Source organism: Tiliqua scincoides, chromosome 8, assembly GCF_035046505.1.
Source record: "Tiliqua scincoides isolate rTilSci1 chromosome 8, rTilSci1.hap2, whole genome shotgun sequence".
NCBI classification, from domain to species: Eukaryota; Metazoa; Chordata; class Lepidosauria; order Squamata; family Scincidae; genus Tiliqua; species Tiliqua scincoides.
In genome coordinates, this window is record NC_089828.1 from 48,643,392 (window position 1) to 48,669,150 (window position 25,759).

General features: G+C 47.6%; 1 protein-coding gene across 1 annotated transcript in view; it reads left to right on the forward strand.

The window, feature by feature from the left end:
• Positions 1-16,123: 16,123 nt before the first annotated feature.
• The window catches only part of DOC2B (double C2 domain beta), a 129,727-nt gene continuing 120,091 nt past the window's right edge, over positions 16,124-25,759 (forward strand). Inside the window, exon 1 of the mRNA XM_066635635.1 lies at positions 16,124-16,463. Within this exon, the coding sequence (XP_066491732.1) occupies positions 16,124-16,463 (340 nt within the window). The remainder of the gene's footprint in view (positions 16,464-25,759) is intronic.

Consider the following 25,759-nt stretch of genomic DNA (forward strand, 5'->3'; position numbering starts at 1 on the left):
CAACCCAAGAGAGGGTGCCACTTGCTGTGTGGCAAGTCTCTTGCCTCCCCCGTCCATGCAGGTGGAGCCTGAGTTCAATGAGTGAACGATAGCATCAAATTTTTTAACAAGACTTTCTTCCTTCTGCAGACAGTCTCATGAATTGTTAGAAAGGTCACATTTACATGCTGCAGGCCCTTGAGACGTACCTGACTTTAATCTAGAACTTGAAAGTTCCCAGGCCAATTGATTGCCCAGGAGCCAAATATATTGTTCTGGAAACTACCTTCCCACGTTAAAAAAGTTTTAGCCATTTGCAGAAATCAAATATTAACAACAAGATTCAGAGCCCAATCCTGAGGTCCACGGCACAGCTCCGCGCCGCGGATCTCAGTCACAAGTGTGCCTTAAGGCACGTTTGCGGGGCTCACCGCCGGGCTCCCACTGGAGCTAGCCCAGCTCCGGCCGGCGCTGGGCTAGTGTGTGGCGGTCACCTGGATTCCACAGCTCAGTGGTCTCCCGGATTGCTGGGCTGCGGAATGGGAGGTGGGGGTGTGGCTAGGGGCATGGGGGAGGCATTCCAGGGAGGGGGAGGCATGGCTGGGGGCAGGCGGGAGGCGTGTTGGGGGAAGGGAGCCAGGCGGATTCGCAGAGCCGAACTCCACAGGATCCAAGGCACTTGTGCAGGGCTGCGCCCCCTACACAACCGCCTTTACTTTAGCGCCGACCTTTTGGTCAGCGCTAAAGTGAGTAGCCCCATTGCGGGGCTGCTTCCCTTACTCAGTGGAATGTCCCCTTCTCCCGAGGAGCCTCCCGCGGTAGCGTGGGAGGCGCAGGATCCGGCGGCAGCCCTCCATGGGCAGCTCAGGATTGGGCTGTTATATATTACTTTCCCACAAAAATTCACAAAACAATTTAACGTAGCAAAACAGAGGAAATGAGGGTTCCTTGTTCCCAAAGTCTAAAAAAAGTCTTTAAAAAGATGCAAAAGAGACACCAGCAAACAGCTACTAGGAGAGAACCTATGCTGGAGTGAATAAATGCTCTCCCCCTGTTAAAAGAATCACCAATTATATAGTCAGAATGCCAGATGCAAGGGAGGGCACCAGGATGAGGTCTCTTGTTATCTGGTGTGCTCCCTGGGACATTTGGTGGGCCGCTGTGAGATACAGGAAGCTGGGCTAGATGGGCCTATGGCCTGATCCAGTGGGGCTGTTCTTATAGGTATGTGCAACTTCCTGATTTTAGAAGTAGGCTACCTCAGAATGCCAGATGCAAGGGAGGGCACCAGGATGAGGTCTCTTGTTATCTGGTGTGCTCCCTGGGACATTTGGTGGGCCGCTGTGAGATACAGGAAGCTGGACTAGATGGGCCTATGGCCTAATCCAGTGGGGCTGTTCTTATGTTCTTATAGTGTCTCTTAGCTCAGTTATTTGAGGGGGGCATTTAGAGGGTTGAACTTAGAGGGGTTAGCTTCTAAGCATGCACCACCAACACCTTTTGCTGTAAAAAATGTACCTTATCTGATACAGGCAGACCACGGCACCGCAACACCAATACACAAACTGATGTGTCTTGTTGTGGTCACATGGTCTGCATGCATCATTCAAGGCACTTAAAGTAGAAATTGTGTAGGTCTTGTTTTTACATTCTGAGCATAGTAAAAAACTGTGATGGAGAAACTGTCCTAGGAATCCATTCAGAACACATTACGAGTTGTGGAGAGTTGCATTCCAAATTTCTGCAGCAGAATTTTGGGGAAGGTGTCCTGGATGGCTGGGGACTGACTGGGTGGTGATTTAGACTTCTTCATATCTGTTTCCTTTTCAGGAAGGGAGATGGACGCAGACAAAAGAAGGTGGGGTTAAATGCAGCCTGCCTAGTGTCACCGCTGTTTTGTATTCTGCCAGACTACACACAAGGCTATTTGACAGATCACTTCTCCTGATCTTTAATCATCTGTCATAGTGCAACAGAGATGATGGAGTGTTTTGTAAGGATTAAAATAATGCTGTATTGCTGTAGCCCTGATGCCACTCTTTTGCTCCTGCTTATTCAAGCATACAAAAGATCAGTCTGGATAATTCCAAGGAGTTTTACACATACCTCCTTGGGTTTGTGCCCATCCTCTCTTCTGAGTGACTGTGGAACAGACAAGGAAGCGAACATGTCACTTCCCATGTCAGCATCTGATTTGCTAAGTGGGGGCTGGTAAGGTGCCTGTGCCCTAGGTCCCGCCATGCTATTTTTGCACAAACTCTGTTTGTTTGTTTTGTGGTCTGTGGTTCCCTGATCTTGCCAAACAAGCACACAAATCTGACATTTTGGAAGCCAAATTCAGCATCTTAGAAATGTCAGCTTTTGCAGTTTCTAGCCCTCAAGCACTGCAGAGAGAGGCTTGAGACGGTGGGAGTGGTGCTACTTGAAGAAGGCTGTCTGCAAATGAGACATTATTTCACAGTTAAGGATACTTTGGAATTGCTGCCGCTCTATTCTGTTTTAAATGGAACCATTTTCTCTTCAGGATCAAGCAGGGGGAAAACAGATTCTCAGAGATAACAGCTGAAGTCAGTGGTGCCTAGCACTGATTGGCTAGTGCCTGTACCCTAATGAATCTTTCGGCTCAACTGTTATTTCCACCAGTGTCAAACTTTTGGAAAGTTCATTAGAAGAGCAGGATGGATGATACCAATGCCTCGTTGACTGTTTCCTTTGGCTGATAATCAGAGGTAGGCTGGGGGCTTTATTTTGCTATAAGCAATAAGAGCCACTAATAGACAGATCATAAGTATATTGAAGCTTTTTTTCTTAAAAGTGCTACATAAGGGGGGAATGGTGAAGTGGAAGACATGGTCTAGGAAAGAGGACAGTAGAGAAGGAAGGGTGGTTGTTGAGTAGTCTGCCCCTGGCAAGTACTGCAGAGGTAAAACAGCATGTTGCCATTAATGGCAATGGAAGCCCACCGAAGAATAAATTCGTTCAAACACTGTAAGTGTGAAGAGGGAGGGAGCTGCTATCAAAATTACAAAGTACCATCGCCTGGCACCCCTGGAGGGATGGCTTCCTGTCTGCTGTACCTTTGAAAGAATTTGTGGGATAGAAATTTGCATAAGGTTAATTACTTTGACAAGGAGACATGTTGAATCTGGCCATAGCACCATATCTGCTTTCAGGCTCACAAACCAGTGTTGTTGACACTTTAATTGCCCTTGTGGAACAACCTGCTGAGATTGGATCAGTCACTTCCATCGTCAGCAAGCTGCTGGATAATGGACAGGAGGACCTCTTTTTCTTATCAAACACACAACGTCTTTTCTTTTCTTTTTTTAGCGTGAATGAAAGGGTAGAAAAATGATCCTCTTTTTGCTGTTGGGATTTGAGTGGCTGGATCTACATTTAATGTAAAAAGAAAGGGAACTAATATAGTGCTTGTGATGCTCCAGAACCCTCATTCTAAATTTTAGCGGGCATTCTGCTAGATATCTACTACACTTAAGTCCTAGTTTCACAACTTAGGGAGAGGGGCGAGCAGAATCACGGTAGCAGGCACCACGATCTGATCTATATATGTTTGAAGATCTGCCTGGAGTCAACACGTCACTACCATGTAGGGCTCTCCATATGTTTCCTAAACCATATCTCTCCCTGAAACCATTGCCCACAGGGTACCAAGTATCACCCCTGCCCCCATACCACTATATTGTTGCCACTGGTCTTGCACACTTGCTGAATGTGAAGAGGAAGAGAAGAACAGAGTACTGATGATCTGGAGTGTCTCCAAGGAGATACTCTATGCTTCCATGCTAACTCTTCTCCACTTTCTCCTCTACCCTGTTCTTGTCTTCCTTTTCAAATCCAGGGAGTGTAGCAGGAGGTGCGGAAGTGGCAGAGAAGGACAAGGATGAGGCAGACTGAAGTGAATGCAGGCAGTGAAACCACTGCTAATCTACTGCCTGATGTGATTGCCTCATGGATGGGCTGGCCCTCTTGGGAAAACAGGGTTCCAAAGAACAGAGAAAGAGTCCCATATAATTACAGTTGCACATGCACTGACTCGATGCGGTCATTAAAGTCAACACATGTATATCTCCCATCTTACAAATGTTCACACGCCATGAGTAGGTTGCAAGGGTTTCAGATGGACTCAGTGTCAAGGCAGGCTTACACAGCAAAGGGTTATGCATTCTCTCCAGAGCTGAATCCTTAAATGTTGAAGTTTTCAAACTAAAACATTTATATTCTCATAACCAACATAGACCAAAACCCTTTGGGGGGGGGGGTCTTGCTTTAATGTCTTGTGACTTTCTTCTTTTGCATACGTCTGCTTATTTAAATAGACTTAAAACTACAAAACTTGAAGTCCTATCTAGTCCAGTTTTCTGTATCTCACAGCAACTGCCCGATCTCGTCTGATCTCGGAAGCTAAGCAGGGTCAGGCCTGGTTAGTACTTGGATGGGAGACCGCCTGGGAATACCCGGTGCTGTAGGCTTATACCATAGTTTTTCGAGACTGAAGGTTGCCAACCATAGGAGCCCACCGAATGCCTCAGGGAGCACACAAGACAACAAGAGACTTGTATCTTGGTGCCCTCCCAGTACTTAAGCATCCAGTAGCATAGTTAGTAGGGGTACAAAGCACTAAATTTTTCAGGGTGCCTCACCACATCGTGCAGGCAGTCCCTCCTCCTCCCCTACAGAGCCATTCTTGGCCACTAGATCAAAATGGAGATGTATGCGACTGCCCCTGTCTGGTGGTAAACCAAACGCTGCCTCTACTGCTTCTCTCCCTTTCCCTAGATTGAAGACCCCCACAATGGGCCAGCCCTGGCAAACCCTCTGAAGCTGCATGATCTCCAAGTGAAACTATCTGTGGCTTCTATTTAATGAACACAGCTGTAATACTGTATTTGGATGAATCAATGAGCAAGGAGAAGCGGATAAGATCTGAGGTGGCAGCCACACTGCCCAAGAGAAGCCACTCTCAAGGTCAGATTATTGGATTTGATCCGAACACAGCCCCCACTCAATTAAAAAGAATAAGATCGTTCCTCTATTAAAACAGAAAATCCTTAATAAAATAGCTGTTGTCAAACAACAACACAACTAGAACCAAACAGGAAAAATAGCAGTAAATCCAAAGAATGGTGAGTAGAGGTTTTTGTTTTTTAAAGGAATCGTCCATTAGAAGTACAGGAGGATAAAGTCAGCATACATGTGTCTTCAAGTCAACCAAGTGGGTATCATACAAATGTCCCTGGACCAGACAGCCCCCATCCATGAGGCCAACTGAAACTGTCAACTCAGGTGGCAGCTGGTTGGAAGAAGCACATTTACAGCACCCAGTGAGTAAGGAGCGCTGGTGCTGGAACCATACCAGTCAGACACCAGCCCCAGCACCGATAAGAAGAGGACATGCTGCCACTGGAGGTAAGTGCAACTGCTAGGCAGCAGTCTGGCCCCAGGGGAGACGGGCAGGTGGAACATGGGTGGGGTGAGGAACCAGGGCGATAGGGGGTGAGATCGATGGAGCTCTGCTCTGCCAAATCCTGAATTCTGTGTCGGGGTCATTATGTCTGACATGGAGTCTCTCAAGTCTGCACTGGCAAAATAGTAATAGCAATGAGAAGCCCCATTGCAGGACTCGGGGCTTTCCCTGGGGGAAGGGGACTTTCATCCCCTTCCCTCGAGGAGACCTCCAGCTGCATCCCAGCCCCTCCTTCCCAGCCCCTGCTGGATATAGTATTAAGCAGGAAGCTCAGGATTGGGCTGTTAGGCAAGTGGGCCGTTGCTGTAGAAAAGGCTGCATCTCTCATTGCTACCAGACTGAAAGTTGGACAACCAGGGCAAGGCCTCTGATGGAGATCCCAAAGAAGAGGCAGGTTCATGCAGGAGAAGGCCTCTTTCAGCCAAGCATGCTCCTGTTTTGCTGTCCGGAATTGCCAAATTCTAAAAATGCATCTATCCAATGAATCATGCGCATGTTAAATGTGTGGATCATGCCAAGTTGAAAGTTTATGCTATTAATAACTTCAAGGAGTGCCCTGACTTCCAGAACAGTTCCTCCCTTTTGGTCTTTGGGGGCGACTGGTTCATCGATTTGCACAGACGGTTGGTGGCAAAGCAGGGCAAAGGGAGCTGGCTTTCTGTTGCCTTGTTTGGTCTTTTTAATATATTCACTTCTTTTGTTCCAGGGGTTGCTTTGATTTTTGGAAGAGGAGTGGCAGGTGAGGCAGGATATAAATATTTTTAAATAAATAAAGCCCCTGTCTACCAAAGCACTGGAAAAAGAAAGCACAGAGAGAACAGTTGCAGGACAGTCTGCTGGGTAATCTCTCCGACTGACAGCTCACCACTGAGTGATGCATTGCAATTAGATGGAATTAACCTAATAAGGGCTGATGAGCCACAGGACTCTTCCTCCCCCCCTTTCCACTTCTGTCTGCTTGGCCTGGCTGTATGATGAAGCCTGGAAAGGAAACTGCAGCAGGTTTAGCTGTTGTGCCGTTGCCCTCCTTTTACTGGGAGCCGAGAGTGTCTTTGCCATGCTGGTTGTTCCAGGGATTAATCTGAACTGGGGATTGGAAAGAGGTTCCACTTGAAAACAATTCTGAACATGTGCAAAGTGCTTTCTCTTTGCCGTCTGAGGTCCCAGATGCAGCAGTCCCTCAGCAAGGAGGCAGAAACCTCAGAAGAGCAGGTTGACTCTGTTAAGGATTTAAGTCTTCAATTCACCTCTTGCCCTTGTTAGAGCTCTCCATGGTACTGAAGTGCCTTGCTCCATCACTGGCCCTCCTGGTCAGGCCAACCCACTGAACACTCCGTACTGGTAGCTGTGGTAGTGCCCAATCTGCCACCTGGGAGTGGATGGGGGCATCATGGGAGGACAGAATGCAAGGCTTTGTTCAAGGGCCCCCAGAAACCTGGCACCAGCATTGTCCTTGTCAGACGCCTTGTTGGACCTCATGAGCTACTTATTGCAGAACAGGGACTGGGGTAGAGAAATCAATCATTGCTACCAACAGCCAGCTGGAGAACTCAGGGCTCAGGAGACATTCCAACCCAGGCATACGCCACACAAACTCCCAGGTATTGTACTTCTTTAGGTCTCCCCAGGGAACTATGGTTCTGTGAGAGGGGTGAAGGCTCTCTTACAGATAATTCGTAGCCATCTCACCAAAGCTACAATTCTTGGGATCTTTCAGGGGAAGTCATGACAATATAAACAAGTATGCTGGTATAAAATATGCACAAATTAGTGGTGTTTATATGAATGGCTTAGAAGGCTATTTTATACTCCCCTTCTCTGGGTGATGGCAGCCTTTAACAGGGTCAGTGTGTTTTGGAGGAGCAAGCTATGGGGGGGCTTAGGGTTAACTGGTTCACATGAATATGCAAGTTGAGCAAATGCAATGCAGTCCAATTCATTCACAAGGCTAGGTGGAGCAGCTGCTTTCAGTGGAGAGCTGGGTGTGTGTGTGTGTGTGTGTGATGGGGGTGCTCTGCACCCTCTACTTGCCTACTGCCTGACTAGCTGTTCCGCTTAACCATGCCACTGCCCACTTGCTTGCTTTCCAAAGGGAAGGGAAGCAACCGAGAAGGTCATGATGGTGCCCTCCCTCCTCACTGCTGCCACCATGATTCCCTTCTTGCTCACCATATTCCTTCCCGTCATGGAAGGCAAGCACATCAGGCACGGGTCAGAAGTGGCAGTCCTGGAGGAAGGAGAGTAGCATCACCACTGTGATTCTCTCCAGCCTGCTTTTTTTTTCTTATGGGAAGAATGATCTTGTCTGATCTGGGAAGCTAAGCAGGGTCAGGCCTGGTTAGTACTTGGATGGGAGACCGCCTGAGAATACCGGGTACTGTAGGCTTATACCATAGTCTTTCGAGACTGAAGGTTGCCAACCAGAACCAGAGGTGAGAGAGAGAGGGATCCTAGGAGCTTTTCCCTACCTTGTGGTCTGCTTGCCAACTCTCATCCTAGTTCACTTTGCTTCTCAATGGGGTGAGTGGGCAGAGAATGGAGGTCTTCCTCTCCTGTTTTCTCCCCCCTGCTCTCCCTAGCGCAGAGCAAAGAGAGTGGCAGAAAGGATTGTTGAGGGGAGGATGAGGAGGTAGCATGGGGGTGGGAGCAGCACGGCTGCACTCACACATACCAAGAAAGAAAAAAGGTGGGATCAAATCTCGGCCACTGCTTCAGGCAGTGTTTCAGCCTGGGCTGGACCCAGTCTGATCCCTGGCAACATTCATCCAGTCCTTAAATCCTAAACCAGTTCAACACACTGCAAAATCCTACACTCAAAACAAGATATGTCATCCAAATATACAGGTTGACGAGGCAAGAGGTAAGCAGGTTTGAAATGGAATCGGCTCTCCCATCAGGAATGCCATGATGACTTGGGCACCTCACTCTCTGTGGCACTGCAGCAGCTTGTTGGAAGAGGACGCTGACATCCTGCTTGTTGTGCCGCAGCGTCACCACTGTGGGTGGGCTGAGGGTGGTATTGCAGCTCCCAAATCAGCAGGGATCGGGAGCTGTGAGAGGGCAACAGAATTCCACCTGGGCCTATGGCACTGCTTGCTCTGACTGACTCCTCATTCCAAGTTCCATGTGGTTCTTCAGACACAGACAGAGCTGTTTTCAGGTTGCCCCCAGCCCATCAGAGAGGAAGACTTCTGTTCTCTGCCCACTTCCCCCATTCCGAAGCAAAGGGAACTAGGATGAGAGTCGGTAAGCAGACCACAAGGTAAAGAACCCAAAGCGCCACATGTTTGCCACTCTTCAGAGTAGCTTCTTGCCAAACTGCTCCATAACTCAGTTTCTCCTGCCCCCCCTCATTCCAAATTGGCTTTCCCTCATTGTGATGCTCGGCTAGGCAGAATGGTGTTTTTTAACTTCTGCATTAGGTATGTGACCCGCATTCTGAGCCCACTTTGATTGTCCATTAATGAGTATTCATTGATATTGGATAAGTCAGGGAAATTAAAGAGAAGCTTTAAATTACAGGAAAATGTGTCCAATAATCAGGGTTGGTGGTGCTGTCCCATTTCCCCCCCCCCCACAAACTTTCCATTAATTGGCTTCTATTGTCTCAGCCAGCCAGTTAATTCCACACAGGCCGAGAGCGAGAGAGAAATGTCTCTCGGTCTCATGACAGAAACTTTAGGTCATGATGACATGAACAAATACACTTTAAAAAATTCTCAGGGGGAATGTAGAGACAGTGACGGGGCAAAGATGAAGCTATTATTATTATTTCTGTAGTGTCACTCCACATGTGGGACTTCAGGCAGGCAATAGCTGGAACTGATGTGGGGATGGCAGGGGGGGGGGGTTGGGGAATTATTGCAGATAAGCCAGAATATTAATACAGGTAGCCAAATGTCTTGAAGGTTATTAACTTGTACTACGTACCAGGCCTGAACCGAATGTTCGAGGGAAATCATTTGCTTTAAATTTGGTGGAGGGGGCGGCAATTTTCCCCTAAATTGCCCCCAGATCACCTTTTTACAGTTCACCTGTTGCATGGCAGTGAATAAGTCGCCTTTTTTCTTTACCTATAAGTCCCCTCACCACAAATCAGTACCATCACAGTTGGGGGGACTTGTGGGTAAAAATAGGGTGGTTGGGAGTAGCAGCAGGAAGTTTTTGGGATGCACAAAGCATCCTGGCTTTGGATTTGAATTTTGCACCTATGAGAAGCAATGGTGTAGGTAGAGGCGGTGCAAAGCACTAAGTTTTGCAGGGAGCCTCACCACAATGTGCAAGCAGCTCCTACCCTTTGGAGCCATTCAGGGCAGGGGGAGCAAAACGGAGGCACATTCCTCCCACCCGGAATGGCTTTGAGGGGGAGGGGCTGCTTGAATGCTGCAGTGAGTTTCTCTGCAAATCTTAGTGCTTTGCACCCCATCTAGCAATGCCATTGATTCCAAGCAGATGCTTACAAAGGGTCAAGCCTTTGTGAGTAGTTGATCGGAATACACGCAAAGGCTTCAGAATGTTCACAAAAGCTTGAGCTCTTTAAACAGCTCTCTGCTGAGCGATGTAAACACAGCACATTAAAAAAAAATAAACCATAAAAACAGACAAATAATAGGAAATGAAACTTTAAAATATACAAGAGGGAGACCAGCAGCTTTGAGGCATTTCAAAGATGGAAATCCACCCAGGATTGAAAAAGAATCATCCCAATAAACTGTTCCAAAATGAATGGTGTAATGGGTTGTTTACATGAGTTTGATGTGGCGTTAACAAAAGCCATAAATGGATATCTGGAAGCAGTGGTATCACTAGAGTTTCTGTCACCCAGTGCGGGTGGCCAGAACATCATCCCCAAGATGGACCTCCTCCCATGCAGTGGGCGGGACAACAACCCAGGCAGTGGGCATGGTGATGCATCTTTGCCCCACCCCACTGGTTTTTTGGCTATAACTTTTGATAGAATAGACATATTTCAGTGTGGTTTGTATCATTGCATTCTGCATGAGATTGTGCATCAAATGATATATAACGTGATTGTATTATTCTAAAACACGAAGATTTTATAAATTTTAGCCGGTAGTGGTGTCACACCCCAATGCATGTCACCCAGTGCAGCCCGCACCCCCTTAGCAATGCCACTGCTTGGAAGCATAGCAAGAGCTTTAGTCTTGGTGATCAAATTGTTCACAAGGGCTCAGATGTGAAGTACCCACTGCCACCTCTTGGTTCTCCTTCCCGTTGTGTACTTACTTCTGGAGGTGGGGAAGGAGGCAGTAGGTTTTTGCCCCAATGCCATTCTTTCTCAGTGCGCACTGGGATTTGTAGTCTCAGTCCAACTGGAAATGAATACTGTTTCTGTCATTTCTACCCAAGAGCAGAGTCTCTGCGGGTCCTCTCCCAGGTGGAAACTATGCATAGAACATCAGTTTCCACCTGGGGAGTCTCAGACTGTAATCCCAGCAATAATGTAGTGGGGGGGGCGGTGGTGTGGTAAGTACAGCTAGCGCCATAATGCACCATGTAAGCCACCACTTCCACTCACTTTTGGAGCTGCCTGGAATGGCTCTGATGGAGAGTAGGAGGGGAGGCTTACACAGTGTGTTATGGCAGCTGCTGTGTTTACCACACTGCCCTCCCGTCTGGCTACTGAGTCCGAGTCCTATTAAAAGATGCCACCAAAGCCCCACATGGCCCAGCCTCCCCCATGCTGCTTTGCTTTTCAAGAAGAGGAATGTGGAGCTGGCAATATTACACTGGGGGGCGTTTTGCAACTGAGCCTTTCTGATTAGGATTGAGTGTCTCGATTCGGCTTGCAAGCATTCAAACAGGGTGTTCGCTTTTGCGAGCCCCCTGATCGAACTTTCACCACCTCACCAGTAAGTTTGTCCAGCTTGGACCCTCCCTGAAAACCCCCCACAATAGCCTTCCCAGTTTCACTGCCTCTGAGTGGGGTCATGAAACTGGGATGGCCATTTTGTCTCAGCACTGACCTTTGTGAGCTATGGTCAAGAAAAGACCCACATGAATTTCCTCAAACCTATGCTGCTGCAGAAAAGTACTGAAGAGTGGCTTAAAAAAATAAAGATGAAAGTGCAGGGAAGGTCCTGGAATGTCCCTGGCGGAGCTGACCTCTGCAGGCCCTCCCATGGCTTACGCAAAAGGGATAGGACTTTGCCCTGAGGCAGTGGTGGTCCTGGCCCCTATGCTGCCCCAGGGTGAACATGGAAATGTCCCCTCCCCAGACCAGAAGTAATTGCTGTGATTTGACAATCCTGACCAGTACAACTCTGACCTCTGGAGGCACCGTGTGCAGCTTCTCCGGACTTCAGAAGGCCTTCTAAGTCCTCCGGAAGGCCTGAGGAGCTTACTATCTAAACTGAGTGCTTCCTAATAGAGAGGAGAAAAGCAGGATATGTATGTTTTAAATAAAATCCTGACAAGAGTAGGAGGGAAAAAAGGAAAAATGAGGGTAACAGGATGCATATATGCAAATGGATGTAACTGTGTGTAGGCTTAGTTCTGGTTCAGAGTAAATTTTGGTTCAGGTTTGCAATTTTCAGATAGAATGGGGTGGAGCAGGGCTGCACCTGATCCACGCTTAATGTTTTTTCTGCCATCACCTGTTTCACAGTGGGTGGACACTGTGATGGCATAGTGACATCCCAGTGGGGAATCTGAGCAAAAATGGCGGATGCTAGAAATAGCACGACTCCCAGGAATAGTACAGAAACCCCCTTTTGCCCCACTTTGCAGAATTCTTCCCCCATTGCCAAAATGACCTTTCCAACTGTCAATCTGGTGGTGAGATGCAGTGGGCTGTTTTGGATGTGCCTCAATTCTGCCTTACCTCAACTCTAACTAGGTGTGAGCCCCTGAAGAGTTTTTAAAAGTACGGCAGTGGATTTAGTGGCTAGAGGTGATGGGATGGGGACGGCATTCTAGGGATTTTAGGGGACATAGAAGTCACTTTTCTCTTATTTTTCAGATGAAATACAGGTTGTGACTCATAACTTATGGGGCTTGTAGGGGTGTCCAGAAATTTGGGCACGACAATCTAAGTTCCACTTCCAAGTCCTGCATAGCCTTCTAGAATAACCTTTACTTTAATATAAAATTCTTTAAGCACACACACCTCATTTTGTGTATGCACGCACCCCTTGGTTACACACACACACAAAAATCAATTTTCTTCATTATGCTGATGTCGGTTACCATTAATGGTTTCCTTCTGATTCCTTGGTGGTCTTAGCAAAGTCCAATTTCCCAGGCTCTGACCAGGGCACAAATTGCGTTTGGAGGCAATAGGACTGGGGGGGGGGGGGGATGCTTGCCAGCTCGCCCTCTTCTTTCTTTATCTCCTGTTGCCACTTCAAAGCTATTCTCAGCTAGGCAGGGGTGGGGAGCACAAAAAGATAGCCTGCCCCAATCCAGCAATGACAGGTAGCTGAAGCTCTGTGCAGTCCTCTCATCTCTATCCAGAATTCACTTGCCAACACCAGCACTTCTCATGTTGTGCTATGTGACACTCTCTCCCCCACACTGACAGCTCCTGGATCCTGAACAAACTCCTCATCCTTACCTTCAAAGCCCTCTGTGGCCTCACTTCCCTTTATTTCTCTGCCCTGGTGTCCCAATCCACCCCTAGCCTTCAGCTCCTCCAACTTTTGCTCTTTCAGCTCAACAACTCAAACATGGGAAACCACTTTCTACTGAGTCAGACTGGTCCATCTAGCTCAGTATTGTCAACACTGGCTGGTAGAAGCTCTCTGGGGTTTCAGGCAGAAAACTTTCTCTGCTCTTCCTGGAGATGCTGCCAGGGACTGACCAGGGGATCTTCCATATACACAGCTTATGTTCTGCTACTGAACTTCAGTCTCTCTCTAGCTGCCCTGTTCTCTTTAACGACTCTAACCATTCTACCTTACTACCCTTATTCCCCTAAAAGCCCCACAAACATCTTGGTTCTTTAAATGACTCTGCCCTTCCTCCATTGCCATCCCACCCACCGTGAATACCTGCTTGATACCACTGCTCTTTTTTCTTAGTTTCCCCCCCCCCCCCCTGCACACAACGGTGATATTCAACTGGTTAGAGACATAAGCAGAGTTGAGAGACTGGTATGTCATTTGCAAAGGACCAAATCCTGTATAAGATATGCAGGAGACTACTTTGGTAGTCCTAAGGACTAGAAACCTGCTTGCTAAAAATGAAAGCAGTGACTCTCAAGGTGATGAATCCTGCTGATGTAAAATATCAGCAGGATATCCACTCCATTCATGTACCTGCATCTACCTATCTGATTTGATCAAATCCTCTGGGGTCCAGGTGTTTCAGATAAATTATCTCCACCTCCTGGTGTCATTCTTTACTTCCACTTACTGGGGTCCTATATCATCCCTTCAGCATCTTCCTCCCATTAAATGTAAAAACCCTAAGTTCTCCCCGAGTCAGGTGTGGGTCATTTGGGCACTAAGCCTCTTAGCTGGGGCTTAAGGAAGATTAAACATTATTAGTAACAGAAGCAAAATTAGCAATAGTAAATAGTATAAGTAAATTAGACTAGCAATAATAATGGTGAGGGATGGGAAAACCTGTATTGGTGTAGCTCCTGACCATGTGCAAAGTACAGCTGCCATTTCAGCCCTGCATAAAAACCCCTTCCACTGTGTGCAGGCAGCAACTGTTACCCTGCACATGCCTGATATTGGAAGCTAAGCAGGGTCAGGTCTGGTTAGTACTTGGATGGGAGACTGCCTGGGAATACCGGATGCTGTAGGCTTATACCATAGTCTTTTGAGACTGAAGGTTGCCAACCACATACACCACCGTGTGCAGGGCAACCAGCTGGACTGAAAACCAGCACGGACCAGATAAATTCTTGGGAGGAGGCAGCAGCTTTCAAGCTCAAAGTGCACTCTTTTGAATTTTTTTTTTCTCTCTCAATTAAAAATGGCCTGTTGACTCAGCCTGTGTCAGAAGCAATGATTCTGAGTCAGAAGTATATTCTGGCTGGCCCATTTCAAAAAGAAACCATCCTGTCAGAATAGAAAAGGGCAACCAAAATGATGAGGAGAGCGAAGGACCTTGAGGAAAGGATGAAGCTTCGGGTATTCTTGGGGTATCCCAAGCCCCGACTGTGCCTGAGGTAGTATGGCTGCCAACTCCCTGAGATCCTGGTGAGTGGATAGGAAGAAGAAGTGCATAGGGGGTGCCTGGAGTGTTCCCATTCTCCTCTCCACTTTTCCTACTCCTACCCCAGACTCTATGGAGCAAGGAGGAGGAGGCAATGAAGGTGGCAGCTGCAGCAGCTCCTGTTGGGTTGCACTGAGGCTGGGAGAGGAGCTGGGTGATAGTGGCCAGGAGAGGTGGTAGACAGATGCCCCTGCCAATCTACTATGTCCCACCAACTGAGGGCCACTGCTTCACTCCACCTTGAGGGCAGGCCAAAGCTGGAGGGCCATTTAGTTTAAGAAAAAAAGACAATCAACATGGAGATGCGGAAGAGGTTTGTAAAACTGTAAATAAGGTGCGGAGACGAAGAATTTGGGGGGAAAGGGCTGTAGCTCAGAGCACCTGCTTGGCCTGCAGAAGGTCCTAGATTCAGTTCCTAGAAGCATCTCCAGTCAGGACTGGGAGAGCCCCTGCCAATTCTCATAGACAGTACTGCACTGGATGAACCAAGGATATTTACTGGGATAAAGCAGATTCACATGGTTATTATTCTTTTACCTTCCTCTCATCATAGGGCTAAGACTTCAAGTTGCTCAAAAAAGAGGAGATTGGCAGAAGGTTCAGGGCAGACAAAAGGAAGTACTTCATACAATGTGTGATTAGCCTGTGGAACTCACTGTCACAAGATAGAATTACATACATTCATAAAGGACAGGTTGTATTGGTGGTTATTAGCTGTGACTGCTGAACGGAGCCTCCCTGTCTAAGGCAATCTACCTCAGAATACTAGATGCAGGGGGAAGACAACAGGCTGTTGCTTTCATACCCTGTTTCTCAGTGGCACCTGCTCAACCACCGTTGTAAAGAGAATGTTGGGCTTGATGGTCCCTTGTTCTGGTCCAGTTGGGTTATTTCCCTGTGCTTAATGAGACATTTAAAAGCAGGCTATGGAGGAGCAAGTCAGGCTGATTTAAAACTGGGCAGGTGGCAATTTGTAGGTAAAATTATTCAGAGATGCTGCTGCCGTGGCAATTAGAACAGAGAGTCAGAAACAAGGGAGACGGACTGGCAGGGAGATGTCCTTAAGCCTTCCGGCAGTGACCTGAGATCTCTGTGGTCATAGCAGCTTGAACCTCATCTGTCCACCTGCCCCAGCCTTTTAATTCCTTTGCTGCTTCTGTTCTGCTTTGTTGCTAGCTGGTGACATCACCCGAATGCCCACCCCCTGCCTCTTATCCGTGTCGTTTCTCTCCCTCTCTCTCTAGCTTCACAGGCAGAGCCGGCAAAAGAGCCAACAGCATGTACAGCTTGCTTGAGATTCCGAGGGCGTCACAAGCAATGTGAGGCACTGGTGGAAACTCTCTTGTCCTCTCTCACTTGGCCTGCCTGCCTTGGTTACAGGAGTCACATCCAGGGGGCTTCCTGCCCACCCACTCCTCCATCCACCTTCCAGTAATTCTCTGGCGGGGCATCCCTTGGAGAGCTGTATGCATGACACTCCGAAAAGGGGAGAGGACAACCATCAGCATCCAGGAGCACATGGCCATTGATGTTTGCCCTGGACCCATCCGACCCATCAAACAGATTTCGGATTACTTCCCCCGGTTCCCACGCGGCCTCCCTGCCACAGTCAGCCGGAGTAACAGCCTGCGTTCGTCCACCAGCCAGGCGACAGTCAGCCCCTCGGAGACAACACCCCGGGAAGACGATGAGGACGTGGACCAGCTTTTCGGGGCGTATGGGACTGAGCCAGCTGAACAACCAGTCAGGCGGCGCACTGAAGAGGAGGAGGAGGTGGTGGATGCCGAGGGTTACGACTCTGACGACTGCAGTAAGTTCCAAAGTCTCCTCTCGAGTTGGGCGGCTTGTTTGGGGGTCTACATTTCAGCCAGAGGCAGAGAGTTATCTTGGGTTTTGGTGTTTCCCTGTTCTACATTGGGCTGGGTTGAGGTCTCCAAAGGCCAGCACATGGAGGTCAGGAAAAATCCTGAAAGGTCATACAGCCTAACTGGGCACAGGCATTTATCTTGTGCCAGCCCTGCTGAAAAGAGTGCAGGCAGCATAAAGACCCACTCACATGGTCTACTTTCAATTCCAGCGGGTCTCACACAAGAGAAATTCCTGGTGAATCGTGCCCGGTAGCCCTTGGCACCAACATCCGTGGAGCTGGCTGTAAAGCATGGATTTCTGTAAAATGTGGGTGAAAATCTCTTGGCATCAGAATTTGCAAGCTTCTATAAAAACTCTTAATTTACAGAACTAGTCTTGCAAGCAGAGAAACACCCTGTTCTGAAGACTTCCAGGGGCTGGCACTTTTCCGATCTCTCTTCCGTTTCCTTACTCAACCTCCCTTATGAGTAACATATTTTGCTCCCAACACTTTTGCTGAAATTCCTCTTCCTTCCATTAAAACCCCATCCCCTCCCTCCTACCCTCTGTGTTCATGAACCATTGATCTCACAACAAGCTGCTGCTTTTAACCCATGAGAAAAGTGGTTAATTTCTCTGCAGCCAAAACGGCACTTCAATTCCTTCAATGCTTCCTTCCAAATGCTGCCCACCCTGGCTATCCAGTTTCTTAATCCCATTCCTTCCTATGGCTAAACCACCCCCAGAAGTGCAAGGCATTCCATCAATCCTTTTTTTCCTTGAGCTGCTGGCTTAAGCCCCCTCCTGCCCCAGTCCCAGTGTCCCCTCTGTCTCAGTTCCTCAATGTCACTGCATTGCCGTAGACCACCTTGGGTGGGATGGGCTATAGAGCATCGCAGCAGTCGCAAACCCTCTGCTCCCTCTGGAAATCCTGTCCTACTAGCCCCTCCCTAGACAGATAAACAAATAAGGTGAGCCCCTTCAGGCAGCCTCTTTTGTCGCAACGGGATATTGCAACGAGCCACCAGTTGCTGTGGGTGTCTCCGGAGCTCAGCTACCAGAAGTGAGGGTGACATTTGGGCCCTCTGGTTTGTGGATCTGCTTGGCTTGCATGTGTGTTTTGGGGAGGATGTCCTTCTATAGAAAACACAGTCAGTCAAACTAGCTTGTTGATATTCTCAACGGTGATACACCAATAAAGCCAAAATCCGAGCCAGGTATCTTTGCATTTTTTTTCTCTCTACCCACCTCTCTCCTACCTGAGTAGTACTCCAAAGCTGTTATACTGGCAGTAATAAACTGAAATACCTCTAGGGAAATGCAGATGGTAGAGGAAGCTTCATGTGTCACTGGCATGCTTGAGTTCGTTGGACGCAATGATTTCTATTTCAGCCCATTGGGTACCAAAGTGTTTAACCCCTTTTGTGCTCCTTTGTTTTGATGAGTGCTTTTTTGGGACATTTTTTCATTAAAGATAGAAAAACTCCAGTCAGGAAAGCAACAGGGCTTTCAACTTTAGCAAAGAGCCTGTTATTTGCTAGGGGGTGTGTGTGTGTGTGTGTGTGTGTGTGTGTGTGTGTGTGTGTGTGTGTGTGTGTGTGTGGACTGGAAAGGGGTGGCAGCTCATTGCAGGATACGGCCCCCAAACTTTGCAGTCAGATTTGAAGAGGAAGCAGGGTTGGGAGGGCTTGGGTAGTACTAGCTTTCTGCTAGGTGGGCTTTAAAGAGAGAAAAATGTCATCTCTGTGGCTATCACAAGGTGGTTTTTAATGTGCTTTGTGCTAGGGCTGCCCCCTTCTTTTTACTGACCCTGCCTGTTACCTCTGGCAGCCATATGGTAGGTGGAAATTTAACTGGTGAGGTGAATCTAACCTGTCATCAAGATGCAGTGATGAGAGGAGGCTTCACCTGTTGAATGCTTGCTTGTCATGTACCTGTTAAAGGCCCAGAAGACTTGCCAGGATGGGGAGTAGTAATTCTACCACACCAGCACATAGTGTTTACCTCCCTGCACCTCAGATATTGTAGCTCTCTCAAGTTTCTCCCCAGCAAGGTAGGCAGACGGGCTTTTCAACTGGAATGACAAAATGAGATAGAAGGGTGAGAGGACACAGGTGCAAATTCTTTCTTATCCATGGACTTGCTGGGTGGACTCAGCCAAGCCACTCAGTCTCATCCCTCCCCCTCCTCTGCCAAATGCAGTTGTGTTCTGGACTACCTTGCTGGGCTATTCTGGGTCCTTGAGAGGATCCATTTCTCAACAGCAAAATACATGCATTGTGTGCAGAAAATCTCAGATATAAGGCCCAATCCTAACCAATTTTCCAGCACCAGTGCGGCCGCAATGCAGCCCGGAGGTAAGGAAACAAATATTCCCTTAGCTTGAGGAGGCCTCTATGACTGCCTCCCCACCAAAGGATGTAGCACATGCCCCATTGGCACCACTGCACCGGCCCTGGAAAACTGGATAGGATTGGGCCCTTAGTCTCCAGAATCTCCAGGTAAAGAATCTTTGGTAGCACACAACACTCGGATAGAGCCTCTGGTTAAGATCTAGGAGAGCCACTGTTAATCAGAGAGGCAATAGTCTGTTAGATTGGCCAGGGCCTTTACTCAAAACAAGGCAACTCTTTAGATCTCTCTTTGAGCATTTAAAAATGGTAGGAGTAATAACCATACAAAGTGCCATTTTGCCAGTGAAATGCCAAATGCCTTGTGTAGGCAACTGATGTTCAGCATAGTGTATGTTCAACCATACTTCCAGCCCAGGGGGGACTAGAAACTTAACTTCAATTGAATGGAAGACCGTGGGGTCACAAGATTCTAATGAGCGAAATAACTTATAAGGAGGAGATGTGCAATTGTCATAACCTAATTAATACCTTGGCATTGGGGGTCGTCAGGTTGGGCACTGGCCAAGAACTCACGTAGAGCAGAGGCTGACCCCGGAACTCTCACTGTTGATGGCAATGGTAGTGTCCTATGCACCCTTAACAGGTGGGTCAAAAGCACAGGGCTTTGCCCCAGAGCCCCCGACAACCGAGAGCAGGCACTGTTTATACCTGCAAAGCTCATTGGACCTGCCTTGTCTTCTTGTGAGGAGCTGTATGCAATGGATAGTTAACTAGAAATGTAAATCCTGCATCAAATCCCTTCATCTTGCACAATGTGCTTTAGGATGCAAGAGATAAAGTACTTATTCCAGGGTTCCTGAAGTGCTGAAAGAAGGGGAAACGGTGGCAGATTGTCCTCTAGCATTTGCTCAAGTCTTGATAGTGGTCTGGTAGAGGGTGAAGGAAGTGAGAACGCATTTATGCAGAACTTGCCTCCATGTCTGCGTAGGTTCCAGGTGAGTGGAGCTCCTGTGTGCATGTGGGTCCATATCCATTCCAAACATCTAAGAACCTAAGAACACCTAAGAACATCCAAGAACTAAGAAACATTTCTGGCAGAACTTCGATATCAACATAATTGTCATGCTTTTCAAGGGAGTCTCTTCACACAATTGGCTGCTGGTCAACAAGTGTTGAATAATCCAAAGATGTCTCTGAACAGGAAAGTAGATCCTTGGTTATTCATGTTCTGGGTCTTGTCCCTACAATGAATACCAATCTCTGAGGATGGGCAAGAATCTGCTCAAGATATCTGTACCAGAGGGGAGATGTAATTGACCAGTTTGAGGAGCCTCTGTCTTGGGGCAACAACAGCCATGGTAGACAAAACTTAATAGAGTCTATCACAGTAATAGCAGTTTTTGTCTAGACTGGAGGCGACTTTCCATGTTTCTCTTCACTTCTGCTCACAAGGGAGCTCCAGCTTAGTGCTAGAGGTGGATTCAAGTAACTGCTGTGGTTTATATGAAATAGAGGAACAGCCATTGTTGTTTCTTTTTCCCAGAAGCTCAGTGCAGCTTGAAATGTGTCTTGTACCTAGCAGAGGCTAATATAATTATGTCTGCCTAATACATCCCAGACCCCAACTTAAGAGTGTTACAGACTGCAGCCTTTGGGCATCAACCTCTTGTCCAATTTTTTAATTTCTCCCCTGCGCCCAACAACTTCCATCCCCCATTGTTTTGCTCAACATTCAGCCTGAAGAAGGGCTCTGGAGAACTCAGAAGTTGGTTCATCATGACATTTTAGTGGTATCACCCGGCTGTAACCTTTCAAGCTAATTGAGAATCTGTCGGGGGGCCAACAACAGCTGGGATGGGACAAGAGCAATCTATTGTGGGGGTGTAAAGGAACTATGTTCCCCCAAAAGTAACTACCTTGGGCAAACTTCAGCTGTAGTTTAACCTAGGCAATGTTTCTTATTCGAGTCTCTCAATATTTTCTAGTTTTGACTCACAGTGCTGTGAAAACTTGGGTAAGGGTGTTTGCTCAATTCCTGCAAGCAAAATTGACCTGGGGAGCACACACCCTTGAGTGGTTTCCAGTACACCTCATATTCCCACAACCCTTTCATGATCCCCAAGAGGAAAAATCTTGGAGGCCTGGGTCCAGGTAGCTCCAGGGTGCTGTGTTTCATGTGAATTTGGCCAGGTAAGTAAGTCCCTGACGGTCCAGGCAGCTGGCACCATGGCTGAGGGGCAAAGCTTTGCTTTGGGCCTCCCATAGTGCATTGGGTAAAAGTCATAGTGCATTGGCTGGTAGGGAGAGATGGAAGGAGAGGTTCCCACATAAGTCTCTTGGCTAAGACACGTATGCAGTAGCTCCTCCTCATTGGCCAGTGAGAACATCCTCCGGAGGCCGTGTGATGATTCAGGGACTGGGGTTATATTCCTGTTTGCAGAGGAGGGTATTGGGCACAGCAGTAGTGCAAGTTGTGCAAGGAATTCAGGGTTTGGTCTCTCTGAGTGGACCCTCTGACCATGACAGCCTGGCAAGTAGCACTGCTTTTTTCCTGGCATGCTCTGTTTAATGCTGGCTGCAGAGGAGGAGACACCCCCCCCCAGGAGCCACTTGTTACACTGGTCTGGCCCCCAAATGAATTTTCCCCCATCGGAATCCAGGCCAGAATGGGAAAGGAACGGAAGCCCTTTAAGTGTTCTTTCAGTCCCTAACACCTTCTCTCCTTTGAGGTGTTAGAGGTTCCCTGTGGACACCTGGAAAGGCCTCCAGTTCATTTTCAAACTGAGCAGCCTTCTGCTTGCATATACATACGCCCTGGTTGAATTGCTGCATAGAAACGATCGATGAATTATACTTTTTTTTCTTGAAAACACAATAAAAATTGGCTTTTTTATGTCTCCCCCAATGCTATTCAGTTTCATTATTTCCCCTAGTAGGGGGTGCCATTCTCCCCCCCCCCCCATGGTTCCTCCTTCCTGGATTAGGTCATGTGGATGATCCCAATCAGGGACGACACAGCCAACATCTCAATGCTTCTGTCAACCAATTCGGTTTGTTTGCGTGATGATGTCATTGCGGGCAAACAGCTAGGCAGGCTGTTCCATGAGGACGGAGTCAAGAGAAATGAGATGGCGTTTGCAGGCACTGCTGAGGGAAAAAAGATAATGAATAAGCTGTAAATCATTTTTGCTCAATTCAAGCGTTTTTTCACGGTTGCAACCTAAGTGGAAAAGGCCACGGCTTTAAAGGTTACACATTTCTGATAATGCCAATATCTCATCCCCTTTGAACCTTACCCAGAGGGCCTCTGGACGTCAGAGGAAAATAACTTTTTCAGCAAGAAGTGCCATGTAGTTAATTTCAGCTGTGTAGGAAAATGAAAGGCCCATGGATCAAAGGGGAAGCGTGCATCTGGAAGGCAGAGGGGAGAGAACAGGCAGGAGGTCTGCTGGGAATTACATGCTTGGGAGCTTGCCAGGTGCAGCCTGCTGTTTTGGTGGGACTTTTTCATTCGGAGAGGCGTTGTGCATTGGCCTGCATCTATTAATGCCGCCTGGAATTGAAGGAGGAAAGACCATCCCTTCTGCCATCTCCTCTGAGAGCGGTGGTCCCAGATGGAGCACAGGGAAGTTGGGTGGGTGGAGCAACATCTTGGATGCAAAAGCTCTTTGAGGAGGTAAGAGGGGTCTAAGGAAATGGGAAAAGGCAGGCTTCTTCCACAATCACAACCTTTTCAATGGCCAGGCGTGCTTGAATCAGATGCATCATATGGCCCAAGCTGTTAGTTCAAGAAAAGATGGCAACCCCCTAGGCACACCACACTGCGTGGAGTGTGGTATGGAGACATTAGCTTCCAAAGGGCTTACAGCCCAATCCTATCCACACTTTCCTGAGAGTAAGCCCTATTGACTCTAACGGGACTTACTTCTGAGTAGACATGCATAGGATTGGGCTGTTAAATGTTCGTTTTGAGAGGAACCTTAGCAAGCATGTTTCTAGTCCTTAAGAATATGTGCATTTGCCCAAAAATTGTACAGGCAGTCAAGACTGTGACTTTAAAAGGTGTAAGGGGTCTTGAGTGTGGCTTTGGATGATTGTAACATCTTATCAATGGTGTTCTTACCATCTGAGATATGTTTTGACTGCAGCCCTGAGGTTGTGAAATGCCCTGCCCAAAGAGATTCATATGCCTACCTCACTTTCTGGCATGTGTCCCAAATTTGGCTTTTTAGAAAACCTTTTGGACTCTCTTCAAGTATGCAGTGGAATTATTTTCTGTGGCTATGACTGTTTTTGTTTCAGGTTTTGTATTGATTTAATTTTGCCTATCGATCAGTGCGCTAAATTTTCTCATTATAAGAAAGCCGCCTTTTGTGTTCCCATGGATCGAAGGGTCACAGGAATTTTAGTAAACAAATATAAGAATGTATCTTGCCCATGTGCCTCCTCTGCTTCAAAGTCCCTTTTTATTCACTTAGCATCCCCCCAGATAATCATGCTTCCTTGTCTTCACCATGCAATGAACATATGAAGCCGATTTTTACCGTGGTAGACCCAACATGGTCCAACTAGTGTCATCTATAGCTGCTGGTGGTACCTCTCTAGAGATTCAGACACAGTGGCCTTTTCTAGCCCTCCTACACAGAGATGCAAAAGGTTGAAGCTGGGACCATTCTATATGCAAAGCGTGGGCAATATCTCTGCATTCCAGCCGTTCCCTCCAGTTCTGATACTGCTTTTCATTCACTGTTTTTGCATCTCTTTCTATAGATCAGTAATTTCCAGACTGTGGGCTGGAGATCGCCAGTGTCACACAAAAGAACTGCCACAAGAAAATAAGTTAATTAACAAACAAAAGGCTCACTTGCAAAGGAGGACGCCTGCTGCCTACCTTCTTGAGTTCCGGCTTTGCCCCCTTCTAAGCAGTCCCTGCTGGCAGTGGGTGATTTTTCCCATGTCTCTGCATTGACTGCAACTGGCCTCATTCAGCTGTCCTCCATGCTGAGAAGCAACAGAATGACCCACTTCCCTGGGGAGGCTGCCTGTTATCTCTCTGCATGAGTTGGTGCTCTGTTTTAGTGTCTTTCCAGTTACAAGAACTGTCCAAAACAATGTCCCATGCAGAGTCACAGGGGGCATAACACAGGGTCCTTAGAGGACTGGCAATTAAAAACCCTTATAAACTGTAAACTTTTTGTGGCTGCAACAGTGAAGTTAGCCTTCCCCTAAATTCAGAGGGGAAAATGCAGTTTTGGAAAACCTTGTCGCTGCTCTTGTTGTGACCTGACTCAGATCTCTCCGCTCTGCTTCACAAACACACAAAATATATCCTTTCTGTAGGGTGGGGATTGTTCCTTCCACCTCCTTTTATTGTTTTGTCTCTTCTTCCTCTGCTTTTCCCTTCTTGCTAATTGAGCAGCTAATTGAGTCAGGCACATGTGCACAAATTAGGGAACACAGAGTGTAATGGGCTAGCTGTGTTGGGAGCCAGCAAAAACACAAACCACAAAACTGCACTTAAAGGGGCTCAGTGGCTGTAGCAGTTTTGTTTTGACTCTGCGGTATAAGTGCGGTGGTAAGCTGGAAGAACAGCAAGCATTGCCCCAAAGAGAGAGTGGAATGGCACGATTCAAACTGGGGGCCTCCTGCTTTGCAGCTCAGCCTCTTAGGCTGCAATCCTGTACACACTTACCTGGGAGTTAGCTTCATTGAACTCATTAGAATTTATTTCTGAGTAGACACACCTAGGATTGCACTGTGAGCTCTCTATGCCACTGCAACATTGCATGGGATGGAGTATGCAAGAGCGGATAGAACTTCCACTTTGTCCCCAGCAGGGCTCCTGTGCTCTTGAGAGCTGGTTGGTTGGCAACCTTCAGTCTCAAAAGACTATGATATAAGCCTACAGCACCTGGTATTTCCAGGCAGTCTCTCATCTAAGTACTAACCAGGCCTGACCCTGCTTAGCTTCCGAGATCAGACAATATCAGGCATGTGCAGGGTAACAGTTGCTGCTAAATAGCAGGCAAAAATTCAACAGGTGCTGCTTTTCTTGTCATGGAGTGAGAGGGAAAAGGATTGTTTCTTAAATTTCAGCCCATTGGTGAAAGCTGGCAGGAACAAGCCCGATGCTGGTAAAAGGAATAAACAAAATAACGGAGGGTGACAAGGCTTTTGAAAGCCACTGAAGTGTAACTGAAACTTAATGTTTAAAGGCAGCATACCTGCAAGTTTCTAGCTGTAGGGGGAAACCAACTGGAGAGGGCTATTGTCTTTATCTCCAGCTGATGTGTTTCCAAGGAACATCTGTCCGGCCATTATCAGAAACAGGATACTGGGCTCAATGGCCTGACTTTGATCTGAGTTTGCCAGGTATTCAGAACATTTTGAAGCTTGGGCCCAGCCATTCAAATTGGTAGAGGGCTCCCCTCCGCCTGTTTTCACTCCTCTGCCTTCCCTTCCTGCTCCTCGGATTCCAAAAGGATGAGGGGAATGGAGCAGAAAGGGAAGCATGGAAGATGGGAGTGGTGGTGCTCTCTCCGCACTTCCAGGGAACAGGAGCAGCAGAGGCACTAGCTAGGGATGTGCAGTTTGGTAAAGGGAGGGCAGTATCTGCCAAGCCTAGTGAGCTATTTAGGGCTGTGTGCAGTTGTCTGGTGCCCGGCGTGATGTCCTTTTGGTGTCAGGTGGAGATCTTTTTGTTTACAGATGAGGAACACTGAGATGAGTCCAGAGAACAGCCTGTCCACCAATGGCAGGGAACTGAAACACAAACACGTCCCTCCGTTATGCTTCTTAGTGTTCTTTTGCAGTGGAAAGCAAAGCAGGCTCAAGCAGCAGTGTATGCCCAGAGAGAAACCTTTTGCTCGCTTTCATGCGGAAGGAACAGATGAGAGTCAGGGTT